At 48.2% G+C, this 27,702-nt stretch overlaps 12 protein-coding genes across 12 annotated transcripts; 5 read left to right on the top strand and 7 right to left on the bottom strand.

Annotated features, from left to right (window-relative positions):
- Positions 1-176: 176 nt before the first annotated feature.
- On the bottom strand, positions 177-865 carry P175DRAFT_0534778 (uncharacterized protein; the record flags this gene model as incomplete). Its single annotated transcript, XM_040900170.1, has 3 exons — positions 177-440; positions 597-722; positions 782-865. 3 exons carry the CDS (start codon positions 863-865, stop codon positions 177-179), a joined length of 474 nt encoding a protein of 157 aa, XP_040750384.1.
- Positions 866-1,806: 941 nt separating this feature from the next.
- P175DRAFT_0341800 (uncharacterized protein) lies at positions 1,807-4,223 on the bottom strand. Its single transcript, XM_040892884.1, has 4 exons — positions 3,813-4,223; positions 3,624-3,756; positions 2,843-3,551; positions 1,807-2,787 (listed from the first exon to the last, which is right to left on the bottom strand). The coding sequence occupies exons 1-4, from the start codon at positions 3,895-3,897 to the stop codon at positions 1,984-1,986; spliced, it is 1,731 nt and encodes a 576-aa protein (XP_040750383.1). The 5' UTR covers positions 3,898-4,223; the 3' UTR covers positions 1,807-1,983.
- Positions 4,224-4,252: 29 nt separating this feature from the next.
- On the bottom strand, positions 4,253-5,904 carry P175DRAFT_0559811 (M20 family metallopeptidase). The gene is made up of 4 exons (XM_040900941.1): positions 5,688-5,904; positions 4,856-5,622; positions 4,668-4,798; positions 4,253-4,612 (listed from the first exon to the last, which is right to left on the bottom strand). Exons 1-4 carry the CDS (start codon positions 5,814-5,816, stop codon positions 4,326-4,328), a joined length of 1,314 nt encoding a protein of 437 aa, XP_040750382.1. The 5' UTR covers positions 5,817-5,904; the 3' UTR covers positions 4,253-4,325.
- Positions 5,905-6,207: 303 nt separating this feature from the next.
- P175DRAFT_0484749 (phytanoyl-CoA dioxygenase family protein) lies at positions 6,208-7,426 on the bottom strand (the record flags this gene model as incomplete). The annotated part of the gene is made up of 2 exons (XM_040895581.1): positions 7,210-7,426; positions 6,208-7,156 (listed from the first exon to the last, which is right to left on the bottom strand). Exons 1-2 carry the CDS (start codon positions 7,278-7,280, stop codon positions 6,208-6,210), a joined length of 1,020 nt encoding a protein of 339 aa, XP_040750381.1. The 5' UTR covers positions 7,281-7,426.
- Positions 7,427-7,677: 251 nt separating this feature from the next.
- Positions 7,678-9,878, top strand: P175DRAFT_0484744 (uncharacterized protein). The gene is made up of 6 exons (XM_040895580.1): positions 7,678-8,015; positions 8,077-8,295; positions 8,360-8,615; positions 8,682-8,945; positions 9,011-9,343; positions 9,411-9,878. Exons 1-6 carry the CDS (start codon positions 7,828-7,830, stop codon positions 9,696-9,698), a joined length of 1,548 nt encoding a protein of 515 aa, XP_040750380.1. The 5' UTR covers positions 7,678-7,827; the 3' UTR covers positions 9,699-9,878.
- Positions 9,879-10,576: 698 nt separating this feature from the next.
- P175DRAFT_0495322 (isopenicillin N synthase family dioxygenase) lies at positions 10,577-11,895 on the top strand (the record flags this gene model as incomplete). The annotated part of the gene is made up of 6 exons (XM_040896072.1): positions 10,577-10,747; positions 10,827-11,294; positions 11,327-11,368; positions 11,420-11,556; positions 11,612-11,780; positions 11,830-11,895. 6 exons carry the CDS (start codon positions 10,577-10,579, stop codon positions 11,893-11,895), a joined length of 1,053 nt encoding a protein of 350 aa, XP_040750379.1.
- A 4,559-nt stretch (positions 11,896-16,454) lies between these two features.
- Positions 16,455-17,129, top strand: P175DRAFT_0495321 (uncharacterized protein; the record flags this gene model as incomplete). The annotated part of the gene is made up of 1 exon (XM_040896071.1): positions 16,455-17,129. The coding sequence occupies one exon, from the start codon at positions 16,455-16,457 to the stop codon at positions 17,127-17,129; it is 675 nt and encodes a 224-aa protein (XP_040750378.1).
- Positions 17,130-17,429: 300 nt separating this feature from the next.
- On the top strand, positions 17,430-18,764 carry P175DRAFT_0402688 (Zn(II)2Cys6 transcription factor; the record flags this gene model as incomplete). Its single annotated transcript, XM_040893000.1, has 1 exon — positions 17,430-18,764. A coding segment is annotated over one exon (1,335 nt), but the record flags the coding sequence as incomplete, so codon positions are not given.
- Positions 18,765-19,213: 449 nt separating this feature from the next.
- P175DRAFT_0525718 (uncharacterized protein) lies at positions 19,214-20,884 on the bottom strand (the record flags this gene model as incomplete). Its single annotated transcript, XM_040899426.1, has 2 exons — positions 19,214-20,202; positions 20,303-20,884. 2 exons carry the CDS (start codon positions 20,882-20,884, stop codon positions 19,468-19,470), a joined length of 1,317 nt encoding a protein of 438 aa, XP_040750376.1. The 3' UTR covers positions 19,214-19,467.
- Positions 20,885-21,129: 245 nt separating this feature from the next.
- On the bottom strand, positions 21,130-22,057 carry P175DRAFT_0518370 (DUF4267 domain-containing protein). Its single transcript, XM_040899049.1, has 2 exons — positions 21,929-22,057; positions 21,130-21,859 (listed from the first exon to the last, which is right to left on the bottom strand). Exon 2 carries the CDS (start codon positions 21,827-21,829, stop codon positions 21,431-21,433), a length of 399 nt encoding a protein of 132 aa, XP_040750375.1. The 5' UTR covers positions 21,830-21,859; positions 21,929-22,057; the 3' UTR covers positions 21,130-21,430.
- A 577-nt stretch (positions 22,058-22,634) lies between these two features.
- On the bottom strand, positions 22,635-23,772 carry P175DRAFT_0511392 (bZIP transcription factor; the record flags this gene model as incomplete). The annotated part of the gene is made up of 2 exons (XM_040898585.1): positions 22,635-23,009; positions 23,077-23,772. The coding sequence occupies 2 exons, from the start codon at positions 23,770-23,772 to the stop codon at positions 22,635-22,637; spliced, it is 1,071 nt and encodes a 356-aa protein (XP_040750374.1).
- Positions 23,773-26,709: 2,937 nt separating this feature from the next.
- On the top strand, positions 26,710-27,672 carry P175DRAFT_0495316 (bZIP transcription factor; the record flags this gene model as incomplete). Its single annotated transcript, XM_040896070.1, has 1 exon — positions 26,710-27,672. One exon carries the CDS (start codon positions 26,710-26,712, stop codon positions 27,670-27,672), a length of 963 nt encoding a protein of 320 aa, XP_040750373.1.
- Positions 27,673-27,702: the final 30 nt, after the last annotated feature.

The raw sequence follows: 27,702 nt of genomic DNA, 5'->3' as shown, positions 1-27,702 counted from the left end.
AACGCGATAGATTTTTCACGTCGGGGCCCATGGATTTAACTATTCCTGTGTCCTCATAGCCCGGGACTATATATCTCTCTCTATAGTTGAATCGGTACCGCAGAGGCCGGCGTGGGTGATGCACTATAGCACTTTCTCTTTGATGAACTACCCCGAAAGGTATCTTTCCCGCGGTCTTAGAGCCCGAGAAGGGTGCCCTGACGGGGGCGCTGTGTCCCCGGAGTGGTGATTGGATGTTTCTGTGTGGTTAATTTGACATCCTTCGTAGACAGTGAAGGAAGACGTTTTAAGAGGGATGCTCGGTGAAATCTCCTGATAGCTGCCAGCATCCCACTTGGCCTAGTCACCCAGAACAGCTTCATCACGGCCGCATCATCCCAGATGCCCGTAGACCAGCAATATGGAACATAGGTGTTGATGCGGTTATCGTGAATGCGGCGCTAAATACCTTTTAAATCTGAAATACTACTATCCAGCCTAGTTACACAGGGTACCCTAGTGCCCTAAATCTTCCCTATCATGTAGCCTAGAAGCGGATAAAGAGGTATACTCCCCGGCAACGAAAAAAAAACCAATAGACACTGTTGGACACGCACCCAGCATTTGTTCCCGAAAAACTCTTCTTCGGAGGGGGATCTAGTAGATATGGAGAACACGTGGAAACTTGTCTGTGCACTCATAGCGACATAGGCATTTGCAAGATGGTCCGATCCATTCCCAGCCTTCCCAGCGGTCAGGTAGACCGAGTCCAAAGAGAGATTGGGCGACTACGGCTCCCAACGCCATAATTTGCTCTGGGCTTCCACTGTGCGGATCCATGGCCCGAAGGCGGCACCAGGATAACGGTGGCGGATGCTATAGCCATGATGATGCTTAGAGTGTGGTGGCGATCGATAATCTCGCGGGTTAACACCGCATGCAGGAGCTTTTCCGATCGCCTCGTGGACGAGTGGCGCCCCTCCTACCTCCAGAGTACTGGCTTACAAGATACTGTACTCCGGAATAGTAAGTGAAATCTGTCTGGATTTGATCGCAGTGACTTTGTATGTCGTCCACTTCCCGTAGCCTCGGGGTTTGGAGTGATAAGAAGAGTGTGGATGATATACTCTAGTTATTAAATATAATAATAGACTTGCAAACATGGGGGGGATAATGGAAATTTCTTAATTTATATACATATACTCTAATGAATATGGCGAACGCTGTTTATTAGCAACAACTACAACCAGAAACACTTCCATTGAGATTTGAAACCCGCCTCTTGAGGCAAACAAACCTCAGATCCCTGTATCCACTACTTCTCTGCGCAAGGCCATTCGGTTTGAAATGCTGTTTGTAACGGCCAAGATTCAGTTGGCGGAAGGCATCTCATCCTGTAATGAAGCAACCTAGCATCGGAGAAATACCACCAAGTTTCAATGCGCTGCTGTGAAGGCCCTTCCTATACCGTCTTAGACAACGTAACTGTCTTGCTAGAATAGCCGTCAAAGTTCCCAAGCCATCTGGACAAATGGGACCATCATTCCGGCCAACTCTTACAAGGCATAAAAAAGCGATGACTAAATCCATCATCGCCCATTTGGATATCCGACCTGATCCAGACTCCCGTGAGGGCGTTGGAACAGCCATTCATGTCCTAGAAGTCCACATCCTGGACCACCATGCCATGGATGTGCTGATCATATATTGTCTGGATAGGTTCACAAAGGCAGTGAAGTCGAGTAACGACCTGCGCGTTGGCCCTGATGGCCCTTTGTAACTGGGATATCGTGGACTCTCTCATCACAAGGCTCTGGAGATCATCCGGTACCCGGGTTGCAACCATCCGTCTGTTGTCGGTTGGTATGGGTATCGGAGTTCAGCCGTAGGACCATCCTTGTTTTCCTCGAAAAAATTTCCGATAAGGAGTGAGCTGTTCCTGGCCGGTATCGTTGTGTACCGCACACACTCTTCCTGAGATAAAACGTCACGAACGTAGCTCTGTTAATAGAATATCACGTATGGATGCTCCCGTTTCAGCAAGTCTTCCCAGTCTACATCTCGTTCGCGATTATGCTCCCAAAACAGATCCAGCAGCTGGTGGGCTCCCGCAATGTTTCCCATCCCAATTGTGCTCTCTAGGAGGCTCAGCCGATACTCTAACTGCAGTCTTGCCGATTTCCTGACGGCGCTGATTCCGGCCATAAAGACGGGTAGGAGCAGTTGGCTATCCACAGATGACCCCGGACTAATGCAGGAGACAGCGCTTAGGATGTTCTCCACGGCGGTCTGTAGCTTCGATTCATCGCGAAACGTGCCACCCATTACCTGATGAAGCCGGATAAGCGCCGTCCACCGGATAGCTTCTGCTGCAATAGCGGCATCACGAACGAGACGGGTATTGTGGTGATCAACTTCTATTGGAACAATCCATTCCTGAAGGGACGTTTCAATTCTCCGAGCCTCCAGCAGAAACTCATCTTCGTTCCCAGGGGTCTGAGTTTGCTTGTTCTTATCCATAGCCAACTGGCTGATTAAATTCAGGATGTGATATAGATCCCCAGCAAGGCCGAATAACGGGTGGATATGAACCTGGCTGTCCCCAGTAGATAGCAACGTTGACGGGAATCCAATTCGCTCCACCGGCACTCTGTCACAGGTAATCCTGGTCTTACAACAGATGAACTCATATAAATCAAGGACAAACTTCGACGGGGCTATTGGAAGGCCACCTGCCAAATGCAAGTCAACCAGTACTTTCGCACCATAAAGGTGAAGAATCCATTTTGGGGAGTTTCCATGGCAGATCTATGGGTATTGCTTAGTTGAAGAAAAATCATGGGGGGAAAGCGGTATTTCTCACCCCGAATAAACATAACAGGAGCGATGTAGTCAGGGTAAACCCAGCCTTGGTCTCCGACTGTAAGTCCTGTTTTAGGTGCTGCAATGCGAGGCTGTGTTGCCGGATCAGGGTATCCTCAAACTTTGGATAGACCTTGCACAAGTGGCAAGCAGTCAAGGCGAGCATCGCATGTCGAACCGACTTGACCTCCATTGCCATGGGTAGAATCTCATGGAGGAATGGGTTTTCATCGTCATTGACGACTGCCAGTGCGCGGGAAACGTGTTGGACATAATGGAGTAGGAGATGCTGTTCTGTCGGTTCAAAATCCGCCATACCTGCGGGCGCTAGGTGAATGATGTTTCCCAAATGAACATTGCCATTCACTGTTAGTTCTACGTTGGTATTGTAACCATTTTTCTTTCGGGACTTCAATGCATTGCTCTCATTCAGATGGCCACGACGGGGGATTCCTGCCAAATTCCTCTCAGGCATCGAGGCTACATGAGCTAGGTATTCATTGACGTTGAAATCTAAGGCGCTATCATTTTGATCCAGGCGAATACTGGAGGCAACAGTCTGACTGCCCTCTGAACCTGGTGTTGAAGCCGTCTGCCAGTCCCTGGGGGAAGTGCTGCTCGACGGGGAACTGTTCCTCGGATGACAGTTCTCGAGTCCAAGTCGGCGACACTCCCGGCAGACAGGGAATTCCTCATCACATTTCTTTCGCCTTGATATTGGAACGCATTATTAGGGCTGGGGTGCGCGATATGAAGAGTGAGCCAGCGGGAAGCGCCCTTACCGTTGTAAACAGTTAACGCAGCCATTGCGGGAGCGTCGATGGGTCACTCTGCATCGAGATGTACCCTCACCTGCATCAGTCTCTGCCCGCGTACGGTGGCATTTGACCGCATAGGAACATGTCAAAGATAGACCTGTTCCGATTATATTTTTAGAATAACGTGCAATCGGCCGGGGGAAGGCTACTTACGCTCGCATCGACGACAAGGGTGCCCACGGCTACAGGCAGTCTTAATCGACGCACAAGTAAAGCAAGCTGTCCGTTGACGAGGCATATTTTGACTGATATTGAAGATTCAAACGCGCGGGTTGAATTCCGGCGTGTACGGAGTATGTACTATGTAGTGACTCGTGGGGAGAAGCAGAGGGAATGTCTCCCCCCAAAAACTTCCAACCCTTGTCAGCGGAGCGCCAAAGGGTAATAGAACAAGTTTACATAATTGGTCATGGAAAAGGTCGAGTTGACTCAATGCGGGGTCTAGACTCCCTAAGTCTGGACGATTTCGGGCTAGAGACTAAGAGTGAAGAGGCGAAGGTCTGGAGAAGCTCTGTAGAGGTTGACCAGTGGGAGGCTCTCTCCCGTCTACGGCCCGGCCGACTGCCTATCTGTCGGGTTGCCCGTTATTGATTCCGTTGAACACAGGTATTGATAATATTCTGTAGTAGATACTCCGTATATACTCCGTAGTCCAGTTCTCTTAAGTTAACAGCACCCACCCCCAGGTAGTGGGTCATACATGCGAAGGTCCACATCCGATTCTCGGGCATTCCTATCATCTTCAAAGTCCTGCCGAACTTGCTTCGCTATGTTCTCGTCCGCGAGAATTTGCCAGCCCACAATAGCCATTCCTTTAGCCGACTCCAGACAAAGGGTGTGTGCTTCCTCTTTCTCCGCTGCTGCGGTAAATCCAGGAGTGTGGTTTGTTGCTCCGGGAGCGGCTTGGATACCAACATAGCCGTGGAATGCGGGGCATTCGTAGGATACATTGCCTGGATATAGTTAGTTTTGTAAATGGGTCTTTTTTTTTTTCTTTTAATGTCTTACCTTGATCCGTCGAACCTGGGAGGGGAAGAGCGGCAAAGTCACATTTAACGGGCGAGCCCATATTCCCCATAGCCGCGGCATACAGGGAACTGATGGACTTGTTATTTCGGACATCCGCATACGTGTTGATCCTGTGACAGTATGGTTAGCTTTTCACCATCATGTTGCACGGATGGGGAGTAGTATACTTTTCGAATTTCATTGTGCATCCTGTCTGAAGAGCTGCACCTTCGAAGCACTTCAACGCCCGGCTCATGAGTGCATCAGCCGACTTTAAGGTCGGGCTGCGGATATAATACTCCAAGGAGGCGTGTTCCGGGATGATATTGGGCCTCTTCCCTCCCTCCGAGATGACACTATGAATTCTCTCCGCCGGCATGATTTGTTGCCGAAGCATACTGATTCCGTTGTATGCCAGCACCACTGCGTCCAGAGCATTGATACCTTCCCATGGTGCCACAGCCGCGTGAGCTGACCGCCCCGTGAAATGAATAGAAAATTTATGATTAGCGATCGTAGGCATGTAGGCATCACCAGTGAAACCAGGGCATCCGTTCAGGGGCCCCGGGTGGACCATTAAACAGGCATCAACATCCTTGTATGCACCGGCATCAATCAATTTCAACTTTCCACCACCTCCCTCCTCTGCAGGTGTGCCGACCAGACGTACTCGGCCCTTGATACCCGATTCTTTCAGCATTTTGGCTACACCCAAAAATGCCCCAATTGACATCATCGCGATGAGATTATGGCCGCAGGCATGTCCAATGCCTGGTAGAGCGTCGTACTCGGCGTTAAAGGCGACAACACGACCTCCAGTTCCGTATTCAACAAGGAAGGACGTTTCCAGACCGTAGGCATGTTTCGTAACCTGGTATCCCAAGTCCTCAAACATCTTGGTGATGTTGTCGTGGGCTTGGAACTCCGCATACCCAAGTTCGGGATTGGCATGAATCTACAGTACGATCAACCCCATGTGTTAACATTCATAAATCTAAAACTCGTGGCAGATGCACATACCTTTTTATTAATATCGTAAAGCTTCGGGTTAACATCATTTATAGCATTTGTTATGGCCGTCACAACGTCGGTTTGGTCCTGCAGTGCCGCCTGCAACACTTGCACATCATGTTGAGAAAGCTGGCCCATGTTGACGATAAGATAAAAAAAAAAAATGCTTTGATCCCTTTGATAGACAGAAATCAAGTGGGTAACTCACTATTTTGCCCGCTCTTATATATTTATACCATGATGTTGGTCCTGGTTTTCCATCTCCGCCAGCCCACGCCACCTTTACACGACGGCATTCAATCCGTTATCTCCACCAACCGTTCATGAATCATGATGGACACCATGGATCGCCACATTCCTGGAGATACCATACGACTACGGAGTACCTAGGTAGCTACAAGGGAAAGCTTGATTAGGCTAGGTATCCATAAAAGCGGTCGCGAATAAAATAAGACTTAGACTTGGTATATTTTGGATTCTAATGTTCTATGTTCAATCGTAACGTCACAAAAAATTTGGATAATACTCGTTAGTAGGGCTTTACACCAGCCAGTTTCAGCAACCGATCCGTCATTTCGGGGAGCTCCAGCGGTTGCTCACGATCTCTCGGATCCCGTGTTCCATCGGGCAGCATAGTCTGGTATTTGCGAATGACAACATTATCATGAGGCCAGTGCGTGGTTCCTCCATACTTCTTGAATACCTCTGCCTTCTTTTCCAAGGTTTCAGACGAAGCCAGCTTCGCAGGAGAATAGGCGGCATAGATAACGGTTCGAATGGTGTTGCTGGCCTCTGTGGGTTCAGCGCCGTAGTGAATTGTGCGACTATCCCACACGATCACGTCTCCGATATCGGCGCAAACCTTGTGCGGGCGAACACCCTTGGCTTCAAACCAGGCGAGCTGCTCAGGGTGAAACCAGTACAGGTCCTTGGGACCCCAAGTCGAGGCTTCGGTTTTGGTGTCGAAGAACTCGTCGTGGTACTTGTGGGAGCCGGGGTAGACCACGAGTCCTCCATCCTCAGGCCCGGCCGTGGACAGATTGATGATACCCTGGATACAATGTGTGCCGCGACGGAGAGGGCTTTGGTCCACATGCTCCCAGGCTCCTTTGCGCGGCATATCCTTGCGATTGGGAAAGGTGACGTTCAAGCTATCAAAACTGACAAGAAGCTCATCGGTACCCCAGATCTGAGCAAAGGCGTCCACGACGCCCGGCTCCATGCGAGCATCCCACATGAACTTCTCGTGTGCAATGGCATAAGAGCTAAAAGTGTTGATGGAGCTCTGAACCGGGAGGTTTTTGGCGACCCAAGTATCCGGGTTATTGTAGTCCAGCTCATCGTTTCCAAAGGATTTCAACCACTCGCGTGCCTTCTGTTGATAGGCAAGGGCTCTTTCGCGAGGGATTGCTCCCTTGATGACGGCGTAGCCATTTTCTCGGAGCTCTGCACGCCAATCGCCTTTGGGCGCTGTGGCTCTATTCATGATCGCGTTAGCTTATATCACAAAGGGAGATATTTGAATCCTCACAAGGCGTTCTCCGGCTCTGGCAAGAGCTTCACAGAGGCAGTCGTAATATCGGCGGTTGCAATTGGAGCCATAATGATGGGGTTGATGAATATCGCCGTAACAACTTAGAATTCGGGCAGGTGAAGTTTACGGCTTCAGAGTCGGGGGTTGCGTGGGTGTTACGGACTTATATTTCCCTTGTTATCTTCTTGATCACTTTGAAGACCTATCATCGTACCATTCTCTTCTTTTTTTCCCCCTTCCCCATCGAACCGTCGTAAACGGGATTTCCTGAATAGTGAAATTCCGGCGGGTACACCACCCCTTTCCCGTCGTATACCACTCGGACGATTGCCGTCGTGTACAGGGGGGATCATTCAAAAAACCTGGGACTGATAGAATGAAAGATAAACGATAACTGCGGAGTTGGGTGTTCTTTGACCCTGAAATTACTAGATGTTATCTATCAACCAAACCTCCACGATCATAGTATACCCCAACTGGAAAGAAGATAACCGAATTATCAACGCCTTCCGCAATATAAATTCAACGCCTCGCCATTCCAGAACTTCTTGAATCCCCAGGCCTGTCTGGTTCACAAGTTCGACCACATATCCCACATCGCCCTCCGTCTTCATCATGTCTAACGTTCCGATGTCTGAAGATCCACCCAAAACGGCCTCTGTTAGCAATGATACGAAGCATGTCTTGAACGTGACCACCGAAGACGGCGATGATGCTCTTCGTGCTGTTGGAGACGCTTTCCAATTAGCAGAGCCCTTGTCACCTGAAGATGATCGTCGTATCCTTCGAAAGGTGGACTTATGGTGAGTCCCTTTGTGCGTGCTGGACGATATCACTATGTCACGCAGACTGATCAAAGTACAGCCTGGTCCCGATACTTTTTCTGTCGTATCTATTCCAGTACCTGGACAAGCAGGCGATGGGATACAGCGCTATCCTAGGCCTGCGAAAGGACTTGCATCTAGTAGGACAAGACTATTCCTGGGCGAGCAGTTTATTCTACTTTGGATATCTGTCCGCTTCGGGCATTGTGGCTCTTTTGCTGGTTCGTCTGCCCATCGGCCGCTTCATGTCAGCTTCTATGTAAGTCCCCCGAGTTCCACTAGACCAGACATAAATATCCCGTAGGGGTTCTAACTTTTCGCAGGGCCGTCTGGGGTGCAATCCTCATGTTGGCTGTCCTATGCCAGAATGCATCCGGCTTGTGGGCAGCGCGCTTTTTCCTAGGCTTTGTCGAGTCCAGCATTGCACCGTCTATGAGCCTCATCATCTCCATGTGGTACAAACGGTCTGAACAACCTATTCGCCAGACTGCTTGGTTCATGGGCAATGTAACGGGAGGATTGTTTGGTGGCGTTCTCGCGTACGGAATTGGCCATGCTAAGCATCTTGCTCCCTGGAAGGTAAAAAAGTCCGCCCAACTAGTTGGTAAACCTCCTTACTGATCGGATAAAAATTGGGTTATATAGGCACTTTTCTTGCTCTTTGGTGGTATTACCTTCGTTTGGTCCATTTTTTGCTGGTTTGCGATTCCAGACAGTCCCATCGGAGCTTGGTTCTTGTCCAAGGAAGATCAGGTGAAGGCCATTGAGCGCGTCCAGGATAATCTTACGGGTATTAAAAACCACCATTTTAAGAGATATCAGCTTGTGGAAGCGTTTTTGGATCCCAAGACCTGGCTACTAGCCCTGTTCCAGTTCACTCAAAACGTTCCCAACGGAGGTGTCGGCTCGGTAAGTACCTGCCATTCTCTTATTAGTTATTGCAGAGCTGCCTGGTTGCTAATCGGCATAAATAGTTTGCCTCGATCGTCGTGGAAGGCTTTGGCTTCACCACACTCGATACTCTTCTCGTCCAGATGATTGGTACTGGTTTCCAGGTGGTATTTGTTTTGATGACTGCCTATGGTAGCACGTACCTGAAGAATACGCGCACTTGGTGGATGACATTCAACACTATCATAGCGCTTATCGGAACCGTGATGATTCGGCAGATCGACGCAGCACACATCTGGGCTCGCTTTATGGGATATTGTCTTATCATTGCCTTCTCCGCCAACTTCCCTATGACCATGGCGATGATCACAAGTAACACGGCTGGGTTCACCAAGAAATCAACTGCGACGGCAATAGTATGTTTCCTACTCTACGGATCATATCGCCCTTCACTTTGGCATTGCTAACTAGATTGAACTCCAGGTATTTGTGGCATACTGTGTGGGAAATCTCGTCGGCCCCCAGATCATGTTTGCCCGTGAAGCGCCTAGCTATGCTTCCGGATTCGCCGGAATGCTTGTCTGCTTTGCAGCCTCGGCCATTATCTGTGTTGTACTCCGGTTCTACCTCATCTGGGAGAACAAAAAGCGAGACGCTCTTGGAGACGTTCCGGAGATTGTTGAAATTGATGGCATTCCGGTGCCAGTCGGTTCGTTGAATCTCATTGACAAGACGGACCGTGAGTTACACCAATTCCGCTACGTTTATTAATTGTATACATAGTGGACCTACGCAAGTCAAGGCCTACAGTCAGTAGGGCCTGTCTGCCCACTATTTCCATCTCAGTGCCATAGTCTTCAAGTGTCTTTTTGTGCACCAGTATACTGTGCACAAAAGCCACTACGCAGTTCATCCTTATATACCTATTCTAGCCTACGAATATACTGTATCAATACTTTTTTTTCAAGACCTCACCCCGTTGAAAAGTGGAATTCTTATATGTTCCACCGGAAAGAATCCTTGAACTATATATGAACGCCAATCAATACCTACACTATCTTATGTAGAGTCATATAGCTGGCTACTATTATCCTTTTAGTAAATACCCCCTCTAGATTATTATGTTTGCGCATTGGTAATGGATCAAGGGATGATTTTAATCAAATGGGCTTTACTACGTGTGCGTCTCATAGCAATTACTTTTAGTACTACTCCATACATTACTAGAAAGCCAGTCCGGCAACTGGGAATCAGCAACAATAATCACGTATCTGAATTCAAGAGGCTAGACCTTGCTCTCTTTGTAAAGGTTCTACTTGTCGAGGTAGAAAACATGTTGAGCAGATGGGGAATATAGAGAGACAAATACTAGTAGTGGATATGAATTGTATTAGAATTGGAATACAAAGCATTGATACAGAGTGGATGACGAAGACGGCCGACGTTAACTAACTATTAAAATAAAGCTAGATGTTATATAACTCAGTAATAAGTTATAGTTACAAGATTATAGTTATCTATCGAGTGATGCCTCAGGCATCAGAGACTTTGGCGTAGGTTGGAGGCTTTAAATTCTTCCCCACGGCCACTCTAGGGCGTCATCGGAAAAGAACGAAAAAATCATCTATCTCAGGGATACTAAATCCAGTATGACAACATCCTCAACAATCAAAACACATTTTGGGGAGATTACGCTGCAGGAAGAGATTGTATCTGGGGATTTCGATATCATCCCCATCATCGACCTAACAGCTTTGGATAGCCCCGGATCCTGCAGAAAAGAAGGCGCTTGCAGCCGAAATTTACACGGCATGTTACGCGTGTGGGTTTCTTCTCCATCAAGGTAACATTAATACATCATGAGGGCGTATTTATTTTACTAGCTAAGACCGGTCCCAGAACCATGGAATACCAGCTCAAGATATCGAAGCTGTTCAAGCTGCTGCTCGCCAGTTCTTTGGTTTGCCAGAGGAGGGCAAACTAGAATGCTTTCTTGGAAAATCCAATGTAAGGACTTTGAGGGCCTTTATCACCTTGTTCTTTTATATCTTTCTGAGTTCAGACAGCGCTTCCACGGCTACAGCCCGTTACATATACGGCGAACAGAAAAATCTCTCCGAATCTTTTGATATCGGGTACGAGATTGCAGGTGATCCGCAAAAGAGACCAGGCGATATCTTACCAGAAGACTCATTCGAACTATATGGGGGCAACCTCTGGCCATCTGAGACAGCCCTACCGGGTTTCAAGGATACTTACCTTCATCATTTTCGTTCCTGTATCCAGCTGAGTCGACGGTTACTGAAAGTGTTTGCGCTAGCATTCGATCTACCGGAGACCTTTTTCGACCCCTTACCACCCCAGGCGGTATGTCCCGTATCCTGCACTATCCTCCACAGCCGGTTCCAGGAGAGGAAAAGGTGGGAATTGAAGCCCATACCGTATGTACATCATCTCGATTCCAACCTAGCTCTTTTAAAAATCATGGCTAGGACTACGAATGCTTCGCTATACTTGCCCAAGATAGCGTTCCAGCCTTGCAAGTGCTGAACTCACGCAACCAATGGGTCACGGCAACGCCTATTCCAGGAACTCTAGTTGTGAACATTGGAGACTTCATGTCACTTTGGTATATGGCCAAATCCAACTGTAACTACTTATAGTATGTACTGAGATACTGTCAGGACCGGTGGTAAATTCAGATCAACCGTGCACCGAGCAACAAACCTAACCGGAGAAAACCGGTACTCCATCCCATTCTTCTTTGGCGTCAACTACGATGCCACAATCCAAGCTTTACCCAGTTGTGAAGGTGGTGAGCTCGCGAAGAGAGGCCCAATCAAAGCCGGACAGGTAGGCTTTTGTTCTTCCTGCTCGTTGGTCACATGCTAACTGCTAGCAGTACGTTCGCGATAGATTATCCAAGTCTTACATTGGATTTGGAGAGAAGCCCAAGTCCGTTGGATAAGACATAATATCAGTTGATGAAGGCTGGATTATTGAGGTTGTCTCGTAACCCGTTCTCGCAATCCTTCAAGGGACATATACAGTGACTATTTTTGCTACTACTCCATATCAACAACGCCTCTCCACAAATCAATGCAAATTCCATCAGACTAAATTCAATATAGGCCGTGGCATCACTCCATGTGTCCAGTTGGTCAAGTATATTAGCCCATGCAGGAGCAAGAAGAGATGATTGTCCTGGTCCCAATGGAGCAATTTTAGTCTCGTCCCACCGCAGGGAAGACCACAAAGATTGAGCGTAAAGATTTGTTCAGATTCGAGAGGTGTTCTCCCGTTAAAAGGGTCAGAAGTTCCCAGTGCGTCCCAGGAACCCCCCTCCCCCATTCTAAAAACAATATCTAAATGATACACCGAAGACGGCTGGTATCTTCCATAATTTGCATGCATAGAAACCGGGGAAATACTGCTCTGAGCTCTACTCAAGTTACTTCACGAATGGTACCGAATTGGTTAAATATTCATATAGTGGTATCTTGACATACAGAAAGTTCGGAGAATATAGAGGCAAGCAGGCACCGTGAACTCGTATTTGTGCAGTGGCTATCAAAACCCGTGTTAGTGATGAGCATCAGCTTCGCCTCCAATTTTCAAACTCGGTGTATAAGACGTTTGAAATACTCACAGCTTTTCCCTCCTATTACAAAATGGTGCATGAACATTGCATAATCAGTGTTCGCTCAAGATCCATTGAAGTCGAGGTGCTTTACGAACATCAGCATGCGCTCGGTCATCTCCGATACGAGGATATTGAAGTAAGACTCGGTTCGTGTATGCAATACAAGCAAGTTCCAAGCAGGGCCATCGTACTTATGTAGCTGATCTAACCTTGGGGCTTCTTTCAAATACAGTCTCCCTGACAGGGCGCAGGCTGATGCCAACTACATTCTGTCAGCAAGAAGTTCAACCTCTCGGGATGTACTTTTGTTTCATTTTTACAGTGAAAAGTCAACGATTGGTTGAAAACTTATTCCCAGCCCCTTGCAAGGTGGAATTCTATTATCTGGACGGAGTGGATGGTGCAGGAGCAGGAGTTGCAATCCGGACTAGATGCTGTTTTCAGTCCTTCATAATTGTCTGAACACGTTGGCAGCGTATCGCTGTAATACCAGGGTTGGCATGTCCTTACGGATTGATAACCCCTTTTCCGGCTGGTATCATTTAGAAATCGATTTCAAATGGATTCAATTTTCCCTTAGCATTGAGGAGTCAACGCACTTGGAATCATGGTGGAATGGAATGGGTTGCTGCAACTATAGCCACCGTGAAAAAGAAGAAAAAGAAAGGAATGACTTGACAAGTGCTATTGGGGATTTGAGAGTGGTTTTGACTGAATAGAGAAGACAAGGAAAGTGCCCTTACGAGTCTAATATCAGGGCTCATAGCAACTAGTCGATCATAAAATGAACGAGATATGGGAGCACAAGCGAGATAATGAACTAGAAGTCATCTACCGCAAGAGTAACTGGATTTAAGTGACTGAACAACCAAGAGAGAAGGCCAATTTGATAGCCCTGAAAGATATTCGACGTCCCTGTTCAACTCCCGAGTTTAGAGCCATCATAACCCGATCATGCTTCACACACCACGTACTATGCCGGATGGCCTGTAAATATTTTACCACGCATCAATCAGGCCTAGAAGGATGATATCGCTATCATGATAACTATTTGCCGTCTACGCTTTGTAACAGAAATCCCTGAAACGAGAGTCTGCAAATTCTCTCTAGGTGGCTTCCCGGAAAGCATCCACCTGGATAGCATACATATATCAGCCCTGTAATCTTTGCTAGGGCCCATCCCGAATCAGCCATCGAGTGATTCAACAAAAGCCATTGACGGCAGAGCACCACCCAGGATCCGAACCAGCAAAGGCGTTATTATGGTTGAGCATTATGGATCAGGTCTAACGAAAATCCACCTCTCGCCGTGAAAGATTTCCCCAAATCCTATGTCAGAGTACATGTGATGAATGGCAGATGGATTCCTGCCCAAAGATACACAAGTCCCATGGGGTAGATCCAAGGTACGGAAACCGCTGGAAGAGTCATTCAGACTAGTCAAAGAGACGTAAATGTGGATATGGACGGGTCTTACTTTCTTACTTTCGAACTGGGCGATAGCTACCCGCGGTTAGAAGATTCTCGACAGCAATATCAGTTGCATGAATAATATCAAGTGGGTGGTAATTTTGATTTGAGAAATCGAAAAAGACCGTCCTCATATTTACAGCTTCTCCAGGGCTTTTCTTTGTGTTGTGTCTTGGTTTTCACCCTTTGCGATATCACTTGAGGTCTCCGGTTCACTACCTGCTTTTCTGTTCTCCCGTGGCCTCGGAGTATCGCCTGTGATGTACTCGTGTGTTGCTCGATTTTGTCCAGGCCACACCCCTGCCTGCAATCTGCAGCATTCCTCCAGGCCCTAGTCGGTAAGCAATCACAACTAAATGAGGAGATTGTGTCCATTGACCACATCCTGACTGACCAACACAGAGTTCGCGCTTCCAGCAAAGGAGTGCCTTGCTGCTAGTGAGACGAATTCTTTCCCCGTGAGTGGCCAAGGAGCTACCATGCCACTAATGCATATGTCAAATTGGTGCATGAGGCCCCATCGCAGTGGCAATATTGCCCAGGGACACTTGTCAAGCATGGAGGGCCGAAAGGCTCTAGCAGAGATGCCGATTGTCGGAAGAAGAGGACCTGAGGTATTCACATGGCGTATGTCCATGCCCCACTGTTTGCGTTCTGGCAAAGTTGAGTGAAATAGATTTAGAATTATGGCGACCTTTGGTGGCTCAATGTTAACAGGGGGTTCAACTCCATTTCAGGAGAGTAAAGAGTAGAAGTTGATAACTTTTCTTTTGCCCGAACCCTTTTTCTCGAGAACACAACCCCCCCAAAGAGTCACCTAATAATATGACTTGCTTCCTGGGAACAGCAACCCCTTTACTTTTTCCGCCATGGAAAGAACCCGAGGTGGCAAGATATCAATATAGGATTTAAGAAGACCATCCATTGGTCATTCAGGGCGAGAAAGCGGAGTAAAGAGACCCCGATAACCTGCAGTTCAGTCAATAGTCAGGGTATTAATATCACAGGCGCGAATTCATAGGTGTCCATCCCGAACTGGAGGCCGAAGCTTCTTCATTGCTGGCAATTTGATTTGGCCCATGCATCCCCAGTTATCGCGAGCTATTATAAAGGAAAAATGTTTTTTTTTTTTTTTTTTCCTGCTCAAACAAAGGCGTATCGCCTCAGCTCGAGTTGATCAACACGTCATTTAGGGCTAAACGCACCATCATATCCCTCCCCTCTAAAGTCGAAGGCAAGAAGCTCCGGGAAACTCCCATGCGCAATGCATTCTATTCCGTCCGGCTGGATCTCGTGTCCGTGACAAAGCTTGTTCATGGACATCAGCCTATTGATTGATGCGAGTCCATCAGTGCCCTGCCATTCAGGCTCATTCGGGGGATGTAATATTTTACCTCTCAGGTACGGATTGCTATGACGGAGTACTACGTATCAGGATAGGGCAGAGACGTCATACAAAGGGCCACTGCTAGGAAATAGACTGCCCCCTTGAGAGCAAAGAAAAGATTATAACTTCCAGCGAAACTAACCAGGGACGATCATAAGTGGAGAATGCAAATAGTACCTAGGTAACTACCCGGATAGACCTCGGTTTGGAAGTAGCCCCGGGTGAGATCCATTCTGTACATAAAGACGACTACATAGGAGCTGCCTGTTGCACTGCGCGGCCATATAGACTACTATATACAGGCTCAGTAACCCCTGCCTCATGAATGTGAGAGGCTAGTAGTAGAGTACATGGTACGGAGTAACTAAGGTCCCTGAACTAAAAATATAGCAGAGAAAAAAAAGGAGTGGCATCCTGGCATAATTGAACGCCCTGTGAGCAAATTGTTTATATCAGATGTGGATGATTCTGTTCACCAGAGCTTTGGGCTTGATATTCAAACAAAGAAACCAGAAGCCCAGATCACCATTTCATATCCAGATTGATCGGGACGGCCCGTACCAGAAGCCACTTACGCTTTGCAGGATTTGTTGGGGCACAATCAAGAAATGCTCACCTACCCGCGCGACGTAGCTAGTCGAGTAGATAAGGGAGTAAGTACAGGCCCAACCTCGGTAAATGTGGCAAAGAAACACCGGCGGATACCCTCATTCGACCAACTTGTTGTAATCTGTGCACGACTCTTCTAGAGCCCCGCAGATAGTGAATGAACTACTGTATGGGATGCATGCAATGGCTTGGACCTTGCGCTGCCAATGTAAGAAGCCCATCAGTGAATTCAATCCACTTTTGCAAGCACGGTGGGACCCAGGAAACTGATACCCCCCCCCCCCCCCCCCAAACAATTGTAAACACCCCACACGGAAAGTAGCCACACCCGTCTACCTGAGGGCCGCCTGGAGTTTGGCGAGATTGAGGATCAACGGCTTCCAAATGGAGATCCTATGTAAAAGCCGTTGGGAGCGCAATGAGTGACGGGTGCTGCTGTATTCCGACAGTTCCTCTTCACTTGACTGGTTCGGGTCAGCCTGCTCGCACTCAACAGCCAGACAGACACATTGCCCAGTGGTGCTCGCTTACTGGAGGAGGTGCCGAGCCCGTATTAACGACCCTAGACAAGGACATATTGACTAACAGAGGTAGGTCTAGATCACAGGAACGCTATTGCAGCAGGTGGTGGGTTGGACAAGGATCGCCAGGCGTAATTACCAATAAAAATGAACTTTCACAAGACACTTGCACACTCCGTCCCCGTGAATTTATTCCGGTAAAGATGGTCCAGGACCCAGTCAGCAATGGAAAGCGTCCGAAAATCCGCAAGGAGTCCATAACATTGGCTGGCGTAGGAGGAAAAATCAACAGCTACCTAGAAGGATTTTTGTCCGTGCCCACCTCAGCACTAGCGCATGATTACCCTGGCTCAAATCCAGAGTACCGTAGTATCTGTAGCTCCTCTAGTCCCCTAAGGTTACTAGTAGTTGCGTATTGCTTTTCTCCAGGTCCAACAAGTCGTCCTGCCCCCAAGTTTGATCGACCCACAGCAAGGCCGATGCTATCGCGCGATTTCCGGATCAGGACACTTGTAACAAGGCTGGTGCGTTCCTCCAATAGAAAAGCTAAGGTCAGAGTAGCTGAAGATTGAAATAAGCCCAGAGAGACCCCGAAGATGTTGGTATGAGAGCAGAAGAAAAGCAAAAAAAAGGAGAGGGCGATAAGAGACGCACGTTGCATCACATTCATCGCATTCATCGTCTGGGCCTTGCCTTGTATATGACCTTATTCTCCTCTATACACCTCTTTACCGCGTATCCAGGCCTCCCAGGGCGGATACCATCATCATTCTCGTCTCTAGCTCATTTCTTGAAATATACTCTTGAACCCGGGGTGGATTATGACGGACACCGTGGGTTCCCAGCTTGCTCCCTCGTTACCGAATCCACCACCTCGTTTACCGAATGGACAACAACCCCGAAAGCTGCGCGACAGCTGCATTCATTGTGCGAACTCCAAAGTCAAATGCAATAAAGAAAAGCCGGTATGTGGTCGTTGTGTGCGACGTCGTCTGATATGCGAATATAAGGTGTCTCGACGAACTGGTCGTACCTCACGTACTACCAACCAGATATCCGGGGCGTCGACAGCATCATCCAAGACCAACAGCACCACAGCAACATCGCCCACATCTCACACAACGAATATCGACGCCTGCTCTGGTGTTTTGTCCGCTGGCCTTGTCACAAGTGCTCCTTCTCAGACGCCTTTATTAACACCCAGTACAACTCTTCCTACAGCCCATTCTTCCCCGGAACACTGTCCACCCCACACACCAGACATCTGGCGCTCTATTCTCTCGCCGAGTGCATTAGGCCCGGATGTCGAGGCGTTTTCCTCGCTCATGCCCATGGGGGTGGATGTCGGGGACATATTCGCCTCGGTAATACCATCCCCCCAACTCGACGCCTGCGACTTGGATGCCCTCCCCGCTCAGGGCTTGAGGGATAGCCTCTCAATTGCCGACCAACCACTATTCCCTGCACCAGGGCTTGTCGATGCTGAGAATATAGGCTTTTCAAGTCCCTCATTGAAACCACCAACTTGTTGTTTGACCGTTGTGCTAAATATCCTCACCAATCTATTCCCGAACGCACCGACGGCGTGTAGGCGGCCCGGAAATCAGCCAGGTCCTAGTCAAGTTCGAACAATAGAGTCTGTCATCTCACAAAACAAAGAAATCATTGACACTATCAATACCATTCTAGATTGTCCCTGCTCGCAGGATGAATACGTGATATCCATCGTATCCTTGGCTGTATTCAAGCTTATGGGGTGGTATGTCGCTGCAGCAAGAGATAGCACCTCAACCTTCGAAGACATGATGGGATGGGGCACGGATTTCACCACCCACTTGGATCGGTCAAGCCCTGCTTCGTTCCATGAACAAGTCTTGCATTTGCCTACTGTCGTCGGCAATTATTGCATCGAGGGCAATGATCAAAGTCGGATGGCGGCACAACTCGTCCTTAGCGAGCTGCATCGGGTACAGCGCCTGGTCAATGTGCTGTCCGCTCGGTTAGAAAGTATTCGACAGAGAACTTGTCTCTCATCAAATTCTATATCCAGTTCCAACAGCAAAACTGACCTGGGCGATATCTCGCTACATGGTGGAATGCGGGCATCTCCATTCTCGGGTCCAACCTTCTCACAGTTGGAAGAAGATCTTCGCAAGCGCCTTCGCGCCATATCCTCTGAGACGATTGAAATCCTTCGTCGAGCATAGCAATGCTATATATCTGAGCTGTTTGCCATAGAACAGAAGCTCCATTCCCAACCCAAGATTCTCCGAATACAGAACGGATGAATATCGGTTCACTCCATCAGAGATAAAGGTACATTCACAACCCAGTATATCGATCCCTCTTGACATTTGTGCGGGCATCGACAGGTCGACTGAGTTCAGTCAGACGAGGACATCGAGTGAAGATCTCGGAGGATCCAAGGGGAATTAACGCCCTTTTGATAGGTTAAAGCACGCACAATTGACTCGGGAGTCAGCGTCAGGGGGAAGGGCGCAGGAACCCAACCATTCTGCAATATACCCGACCAGGTCGTTTACCAGGTCGTTTTAATTTAGACTATACATCTGTAGTGAATTGTAATGATTTAACAAATCACTTGGGGGTCTGGTAGAATAGTATTTGGTTATATGAGTCACAGATATACCACTCCGGGATATCTTCCAAGCGTCTTTTCCGTAGTAAATCACTTTGACTGATCAATCGAAGTCTAGGGGCATTCTCTTTAACCTTGTGTCAATTATAATGTCCCGATAACAAAGCGAAATATCTCCAATCTGACGCTCAATCCACCTATCGCTTACACTGGGGTCACATCAAAAGCTTTGCGAAATTCAAAGTAAAATTTCGGAAGCCTTGCTTCGTTACTGGCTTTAGTGGAAAAGGGTTGTCCACCGACCACAATAACTAAGAGACCCCAGTATTTATTTCTACCTCTTTCCGTTTCGAATAAGAAGCCCAGGGGGGTTCCCCATCATCATCAAATTCCGCCCACTGGAAGAAAGAGCATCCTTTCTGGCCGGGAATGTAGTTGGTGTGACACATCCACATGTAACGACCATGATTCTCCTTCTTTTGTTGCACGCAGCGGAGGATAGTTGGTACCCCACATCGACATTTCGGCATGAATTTCGGGTGTAAGCTCGTTCGGTACTGCCTATAGGTGATGTTGATGCGCATAGTTCCCGAGAGTGGGTGCTGGTCAATCGTGCGAGCAGGAGCAATACAGTGCTTCCATTCCTCCTGCATTTCGGCGTGCATCACGAGCAAGGAATTATGCGGTAAATGAATAGACATTTGGCCTTGGGCATCTGCGAGAGACCCGTTGTCCTTACGATAATCCTCGTCTGGGGCGACGATTTTGCGCACACGAAACTCTCGTGCAACCCCAAGGCTAAGGCTTCCAACAACAGTTCGAGGCCCAAGATACGTGAGCTGGTCGGAGTGGTAGCCTAGATTTTCCCGAGGCGTCGCATAGGTGTTCACAAACGCCATATTAGGCACCCAGGGGTCGGGGGATTGGTATTTCAATTTCTTGCCGTCCGGGTAGACGTCTCGAATTCGGCGCTGAATTTCCCTGTTGACTGCTTCCTGGACCTTTGAAGAGGCTTTACGCATCTCGGGGAGGAGATAGCGTACATCCTTAAAGTGCCGTTAGAAACGTAGGCACAGTAAAAGAAACCGTTATCCGAGAGATAACGGGTGTTCAAATAGAGTCGCTCGGAGAGAACAAGCTACAAACCTCAGTTTTCTTCCCATCATTAAAATACTCATTTTTCTGTCTCTCCGCCGCTTCTTCATTTTGCGCATACAGGCAGAACGTGTGCGAACTTGAGACTTCCCGCCCAAACAACTGGAATGTCTGCTTTTTGTAGCTGGGCACTTCCGCCAGTAACTCGAGGAGCAGTGCATCTGCCTCTTCAACAGGGAGAAAATTATGGATAATTGAACATGGCGTATGGGTTTCGATATCCTCCGGTCTGTAAAGGTATGTTGTTTTCCCTCTCTTGGTTATCTGCCTCTTTGGGGAACGGACATTTCTGCTCGGAGCACCAAGATAGGAGGAGAGGGATGCTTGATGACCAACACCGGATTTCCCTAACTGTTTTTGGGCCGGACGAGACTTCTGGTCTTTCAACGCGTCAGAGGCGCGTGCTACAGACCCATCAGACAGAATTAGAGCTTCGAGAAGAGTCTCCTCCTCGTGGGTGGGATGTAGTGAGGCTAGGATCGCCAATTTCAAATCAGTGGATTCCTCTTCGTCAGGAAGCAGGGGTTGCCATGAAGATCCCGGACTTTGGGATCTCCCTCGTTTTCTAGACATCAGTAAATTCAGTCTTAAGTGACTGCGAAGTTGAAAGCCAAAGAATCATCGTCAGACGTAGGAATCTGCAGGCTTTGTTCCTGGGCATCATCACGTGTTGCTTGCAGTATTGAAGTTTCTCTAAAATACTGGATAGAAAAGTTCATATCACTAGCCATCCTGGGCCATAATAAAGCATGTATTTGCTGAAGCATCAGGTTTAGTAAAAGCCATGTTTTGCAAGGTGTTTTGTGTACCTCCAAACACCTTGAGATAAGGATATTATTGTGCTGGCTCATTCACTCGTAAGTAGCTCGGAATATATATACACTTGCATCATGTTGCAACAAGAATTTTAATGCTAGCAGAGGCTCAAAAGTCGCCCTAAGACAAAGAAAGTATTCACAGGCCCAAGTGACAGGGTTTCAAAGCCTTAGGTTTTATAGGGCCTTGATCACACACACATAGAGGCTGGACGTGGGAGAGAAATGCGTGCTTTCCATAAAACAGATGACGTGTTTTCCCAATAACATTAAACCCATGCTAGTCGACACGGAAGATGAATCCTTACGTGCGGTCAAAAACACCCAAGAAAACGATTCCTAGAGCTGTAAGGACCGGCGCATATCCCCAGTGGTCCCATGGACTGTTTCCATGGGAGTAGCATACCAACCCATCCACCATGGCGACCGCACTGGTGGAAATGAGAGTGCAGCCCAACGTTTTACGCGATCCCAGAGAGGCTGCCGAGAAGAGAGCCAGGCCCATGAATATATCTCTTGCTCCATATACTGCCATCAAGCTGTCCACCATTTTGCGGTCGGCCTCGGAGGCTGGGGGATCGAAATGGAAGAATGAGAGTGCGTGAGCCGGGCGCAAAAAGGCGTTGATTCCGAAGGCGATGGGGAGTATCGAGAGAGCTCTAGCTATGAGGCCCAATGTGGGGGATTGAGACAGGGCCGACATTCTGAGGGAAGCAAGGATAAAGAGCCAGTCCTATTTGCAAGTCAGATCCTCGCCCTTATCAGTTTGCAAAAAGATGAGGAGAAAGCTGAGAGACCATACCTTTATTTATATTTATTGAGAATTTAGTCCAGAGCAATGACGCTAGATGGGCGCTGTTGTCGGGTTAAATTTCCGGTCCAGACGCGTGAAGCAATATGTATACCAAGTCTCGATACTTATGGTGCAGTCTTCATTACAACAGCTTCGCCCCCATTGTTGCCTGGCTGAGCTTGGCCCCCCAAATCCCTTTTCAGACCTTTGCGCTTCGGTTTATTCTTGGTTCTCAAGCATCTCATGCCAGTCTAGAAGGCTGTGGGATGCAGCTGATTTATTTTCGCCCATACTGATCCAGCTTGGAATTGTACAAAGACCAGTCTGGCACTGCTCATGGATGAGGACCACTCCGGTATGCCGTCCAAATGCGATAGATCAAGTCATTCCCGGCCCTTGATTTACGACCTAGTATTGAGGGGGTAAAGATTTCTATTTAGCAGGCTCGTTTGTTGACCGGAAAGTATCCTATCCCTCCTCTGCGTTTGATTCTTATATCTCTGTTAACCTGACAGAAGCAGTTGTAGAGTAAACTATGTTCATTGTCAAGTAAATCAACTAGCATGCCATGTTAGTGCGACAGCGAGAAGACCACAAAACTGGAAGTTCTTAAATAATTATTTCCGTGATGGATAGTCCCATCGACGGGGTAAGTGGATGTACATATGTGCGCGTCCTCTCCGCAAGAGGACAGAGTGACCGAAGATAATAACAATCAAGCCTCCTCGTCTCCGATATTTACCACGTTTTTCAGTTTCGGAAACGTGGCTGCCCACTCGCGCGACACTTGCCAATTCTCGTACGCATATATCCCCGCCTCGAAGCTCTCGGTTGGCATGAGCTCACCTTGCTCAGATGTATAGACAAATTCCTGGTCTTCAGGCCAACTAAATCGAACTGAGCGCATGTATAAAATGACGGAATGCCGCGGGTCTTGAATATGTTGAATATTTCGAATCAGGCGATCTCGTAGGCCGGGCCAGGGGAGAAAATCAATACAGACCGGGTGGGGGACGGTTTTCTGGATCTCAGTTGGGTAGAGCCAAGTTGGAACGTCGCGTTGAGTTTCTTCGTCTGGACAAAGGCGCCACTGATACTCCCTTAGCGTGGCGATCTTGGAAAACAATCAAGATTATATGCGATAGTCAAACACTTACTCGAAGAAAACGATACATAATCAGATAGCAGGCGAAGAGGGTGCGGACATTCGCAGGGCGGACCTGGCTAAATACCAAGCCCAAAATCTGGATGACAGGATTATCGGTAGAAGTCGGGCGGAAGACATGCACTAAGGATGGGGTCCGAGGAAGACGTGTGCTATTGGAAATACTCTTGTTGAGGCCCTGGTGAGCTCGAAAGAGAATCAGAAAAGTCGAATATTCGAGGCATTCGTAGTAGGACTGATGGTCTACGCCGCAGCGACAGTCAACAGGCACATTATTGTCGGGTTCTCCGAGGGCGGGCCCAGGAAACTTCATCGACAGGTTCTCAGCCGACAGCAGGAGCATATCCTGACCCTGGTAGGGCGGTCGTGTCTGGTTCAGAGTGCTGGGTGAGCCCCCGTCGGCCGCAGTGCTTGGTGTCGAGGCGCATTCAAGACGCGAGAGATATTTGGTCTGGTCTCGGAGTCTTTCATTGAGCACCCGTACCTGATCCGTGAGCGTCTGGACGGCTTCTTGCAGATTCGTGACTTGTGTCTCGAGGTTCTCCATCTGTCGTTTCTGCTGCTCGCGCTTTGCTTTGTGGTTAATCCTATCTGCCTGGCGTTTGCGGGCTAACTGGGCCTCGGTGCGTCGTCGCTTCTTCTGTGCCCCCTCTACAAGGGTTGAGGGTGTAGGATGTTCTATCTCCATGATTCCTATTTATGCCCGCACCGGGATGAATAGAGTTGTTTCTTGAGGTTGGAGTGAAAGGGAGGGAAGGGTTGAAGATGGTGGAAATAAGAATAGTAATCATAATTAGACTACTATGATTTTGGACTCGGATCCAGACGGATTCTGTCGTAGTAGTCTCTCAATCTCTGTGTATGTGGGTGTCTTTCTCTGTGTCTCTTTCTTTCTTTCTCTCCGGTCGTTCGCTGTCTGGCGCCCTTTCGGACGAAAATCGCAACCCCGCATTTTCGCCATATTTTACCCACGGGGACCGGCCACCAACAAAAGTCTATCTCTCTCTCTCTCTCTCTCTCTCTTTTTCTTTCTATATTTCAACAGTTGCGAAATTCAGGAACACGAATGAATCGCTCCCTCCATCACAAGATCCTTCTTATTATATACTTGAGAGAAGTTTTATATCGTCTGCTATTGCGACTTTTGACTATAATCCGTGCCCGTGATTTTTTCACCTCCCAAGTCGGTCAATACTACTTCTTAGAACTCCGTTACTCCGGGTATTGCGACTTTCTTGTCCCTTCTCCGCACTCAAAACGACGTCACTGAGGTATTAATCAAACTGGAGTCATCCACTACTGCCATCAGGATCCTTCCCCTTGCAGCAGACTTCGGAACCTATCCCGATCCGGACAAGGGGGAGGAGGAGGAGAATCAACAACGGGGCAGCTCATACTGCGGTACATGTCTGCTTGAGCAGGAATGGAGAGGAGTTTTAAAACACGCTCTTCATATCGAAACACCTCCTGGTAAAAGTAATGACGCTGCTCGTTGAGATCTATTCCTATCTGCTTGAGGATCGGAGTCTACACGTTAACCACCGGGATTTTTTTCTCCTCGGGGCTTATTACTAAATTGGGTCAGTAGCACCTGAACGAAAATTACCCGCTTTCTATTGTCCGATATCACCGGCGATATTTAACAGTGGCATTCACCCACTGGAGTTGATCCTGTTAAGCATGTGGCCGCGGCCTTGCCCCAGGTGCCAGTCAGATACTGTGTCTGTCCTTAAGTAGCAGTGTCACTAATCCAAGTAGAACTGGGTGAACGGACATGGATTCCCTAGCTGTGGAGAGAAAGGAGAGAAAGGAGAAAGGAAATATGAACCCCCGGGGATTAGATATCTTACAATAGAACCACTACTTATGGCTATAACTGCATATCATAAAGTGCTTCCAAGCTGAAAGTGGAAATCGACATGTTCGAATTTGAGTATTCCTATAGAACAAGAAGACAGGAATGGAGAGGAGACACAATATCACATGCGAAAAAAAAAAAAAAAAACAATTACATATAGACAGTAGTATCTCATTTGTCCCTCTTTCCCATTTGTTTTGATAGGACTAAAGTGACTAAAGTTGAGGAGAACCAGCCACCAACCCTGGAACCGCCCCGGTGGTGCGAAACCCTCAGCAATGGGAGCAATTCAACAAGAGGACGGAAACTCCTGGCGGCTTTCGCTGACATTTTTCAGCCACAACTTAATTTCCTTGATATCCGCCCAAATGCATGAAGTATGTTATGCACCATTGGCGAGGAACTCCAAGAGCTGTTCCCGTGACGTCACGAAGCAGGCCAGACAACCGAGTTATCCCTGGGTAATCCTCGAAGGAGCAGTGCAGCTGGGGAAGGGTTTCCTCTCGGGTTGAGTTGATTCCAAGCCTGTGAAATTCCTAGCGAATCTCCGTGTCGTCCTGATAGCAAGAGCAAGCGGGACGGGCTCTGATAAACTGGAACCAGCAGCCCCAACATCCAGTTCCGTGCATACAGCTTGATTTGGCGGGTTTCGGACGGGGCAATTATGTATATTTGTCTTACTTGAGCTAAACGAACGACAGAAGCGTAAAGGAGGATCTATAGCTCTGCTCTCGCCCATCCTCTGAGAGACGACTGGCTGGGAGGTCCCCACAGGACCAAGCTCAGAAAGCTTTATTTTTGCTTTCTTCTCCTCGTTTTTTTGCAGGGGCCCTACAACTCGAAATGTCCAGTCAGGAACTGCTCTCTGTCCGGCTGTAATCGCCTCAGACCGGCAAACTAATCCATCCAGTCAGATCGGTCTGCTCTGGCTCTGGCCCAGACGACTAGGGCCTAGAATTCATGTTTGGAATTAAAGTTACCATACTCATCCCGTTGATAACACCATAGAACCACGATCAGTTGACACTACCGGCAGGTTTCTATCCCCTTCCCAAATAGAAGGTGAATTCCAACGCCCTGCTAGCTGGCCCCAACAGACTGGGCTCCTTGAGTCAGAAGATTTCGGGTTGATCCAAGAAAATCTTGGATATTCGGAAGAACCTCTTGACGGATTCGTCTAGAAAGTGTCATCACGGTTCGATGTCATACTATATCGCCCCACCCCCTGTGCCTTTTCAACACAGCAGGTTAGAGCTTGATCGTTCCTCTTTTTTTGTTTTTGAGAATCCCAATAGCCCACTGCCATTCGTTAGTCCATGAAAGAATCGGCAGTTTTGGTGGGATTTAGTGTTTCTTCTTCTTTTGATCAGCAGGCCTGGTCCCTGCTTAGTCCGACACTCGCCCTTGGGGTTGATATTCGGACCCAATCCCCAACTTACCCTTTTTTTCTCTCTTCTTTTATTCCCTTCAGGACATTGTGACTTTCATGATTTATCGAACGCTAATCGGCTACTTGATCTTGGATATACATCGAACGTCATCATATCTACGGCCCAATTGTCGTTGAACCATCCGTTTGGGTTGGCTGGAAGCGCTCTCTGGACCTGCCTGCAATTTGCCCGGTCCGGCTGCTCCCACATTTGAAGCTTTTCGGCCTGACCGTACAGGTCAGAGTGCAACCACAAGCATTCGACTGTATTATCACCTCTCTGTCCTATTCCTTTCGAGGGAATTGTCTAAACCGGCAGAGAGTGACAGCGATCCAGCATGTCTACCGAAACGGCACGCTTCACGGCCAATCCTTCATTGGATGGGTCATCTACAGTCCAACCCGCTTTACTGCTGAGAAATCGCTTCACCCCCGAGTTCCTATCCCTGGCGATTATAGATCAGGGGAATTACTGTAGAAATGAAGTTCATGTGGCAACCCCTACAATAGATTCGCTGGACAACGCAAGCAATCAGAATTTTAGCTTGGGGGGTGATACCAACCGGCTACATATTCACCATGGCCAAGTGCAACCCTCTTCGCGCGGCATCAAACGCAAAAACTCGGCCGATATGCACATTGATCTTAGTCTTGAAACCACGCAGAGCCACGGCCTTTCCTCTCTCCGCTCTGCAAACCTAGAGCAACCACACTTTGGATTCAACCATTCTCCCAGCTCCGCAAGGCACTCCGATCTCAGCAGTACAAATTCGTCGTCATCCCCTATGTATGTCCTGGACAGAGAGGAGACTCTAAAGCGAGAAAGACACCTGGAGCGGAACCGTGCGGCTGCGAGTAAGAGCCGCCAGAAGAAGAAGAGAGAAACCGACCAACTGAAGAACCGATACCAAGAGGTATCGAATAGAAAGAAAGAGCTTGAATGGGAGGTAAAAACGCTTCACAGTAAACTTTTAACCCTCAAGGATGAGTTACTGGAGCACTCGTACTGTGGCGATGAAGCTATTCGGCTCTATTTAGGGCAGATGGCTAAACAGGCCGCCACACAGGAAGCAGAATCTTCAGTACCGATGCATACACAGACAACTCCTCCTAAACCGGAACATACGATGCTACCCCAACCACCAGTCGCCGTAGGACGTCACAGCCCCGGTCAACCGCGCCTTCCTAAAATCGAGGATACGTCAGGATTTTCATGTGGGAATCTTGAAAAGACCGTTATGGATGATTTGTTGGCTCAACCAGCCAGGAATGTGTTTGATTATCAGATTAGCATCCCTTAACCATGTCTCCTCTTGCCCTTGTATCTCCCC

The sequence above is a fragment of the Aspergillus ochraceoroseus genome, assembly GCF_002846915.1.
Source record: "Aspergillus ochraceoroseus IBT 24754 chromosome Unknown P175scaffold_7, whole genome shotgun sequence".
In the NCBI taxonomy this organism is placed as follows: Eukaryota; Fungi; Ascomycota; class Eurotiomycetes; order Eurotiales; family Aspergillaceae; genus Aspergillus; species Aspergillus ochraceoroseus.
Note: the sequence above shows the minus strand (reverse complement) of the source record. Positions and strands in the feature narration are given on the sequence as shown.

What these genes read in the sequence shown, in the direction of transcription:
- P175DRAFT_0484744 (XM_040895580.1), top strand. Translation starts at nt 7,828, where the DNA reads ATGTCTAACGTTCCGATGTCTGAAGATCCACCCAAAACGGCCTCTGTT. An exon ending in CTTCGAAAGGTGGACTTATG is followed by an intron (nt 8,016 to 8,076) that starts GTGAGTCCCTTT and finishes ATCAAAGTACAG; the next exon opens with CCTGGTCCCGATACTTTTTC. An exon ending in CCAACGGAGGTGTCGGCTCG is followed by an intron (nt 8,946 to 9,010) that starts GTAAGTACCTGC and finishes CGGCATAAATAG; the next exon opens with TTTGCCTCGATCGTCGTGGA.
- P175DRAFT_0518370 (XM_040899049.1), bottom strand. Translation starts at nt 21,829, where the DNA reads ATGTCGGCCCTGTCTCAATCCCCCACATTGGGCCTCATAGCTAGAGCT.
- P175DRAFT_0341800 (XM_040892884.1), bottom strand. Translation starts at nt 3,897, where the DNA reads ATGCCTCGTCAACGGACAGCTTGCTTTACTTGTGCGTCGATTAAGACT. An exon ending in TGCGTTAACTGTTTACAACG is followed by an intron (nt 3,552 to 3,623) that starts GTAAGGGCGCTT and finishes TCCAATATCAAG; the next exon opens with GCGAAAGAAATGTGATGAGG. An exon ending in TCCTGTTATGTTTATTCGGG is followed by an intron (nt 2,788 to 2,842) that starts GTGAGAAATACC and finishes CAATACCCATAG; the next exon opens with ATCTGCCATGGAAACTCCCC.
- P175DRAFT_0559811 (XM_040900941.1), bottom strand. Translation starts at nt 5,816, where the DNA reads ATGGGCCAGCTTTCTCAACATGATGTGCAAGTGTTGCAGGCGGCACTG. An exon ending in TTTACGATATTAATAAAAAG is followed by an intron (nt 5,623 to 5,687) that starts GTATGTGCATCT and finishes ATCGTACTGTAG; the next exon opens with ATTCATGCCAATCCCGAACT. An exon ending in CCCAGGTTCGACGGATCAAG is followed by an intron (nt 4,613 to 4,667) that starts GTAAGACATTAA and finishes AACTATATCCAG; the next exon opens with GCAATGTATCCTACGAATGC.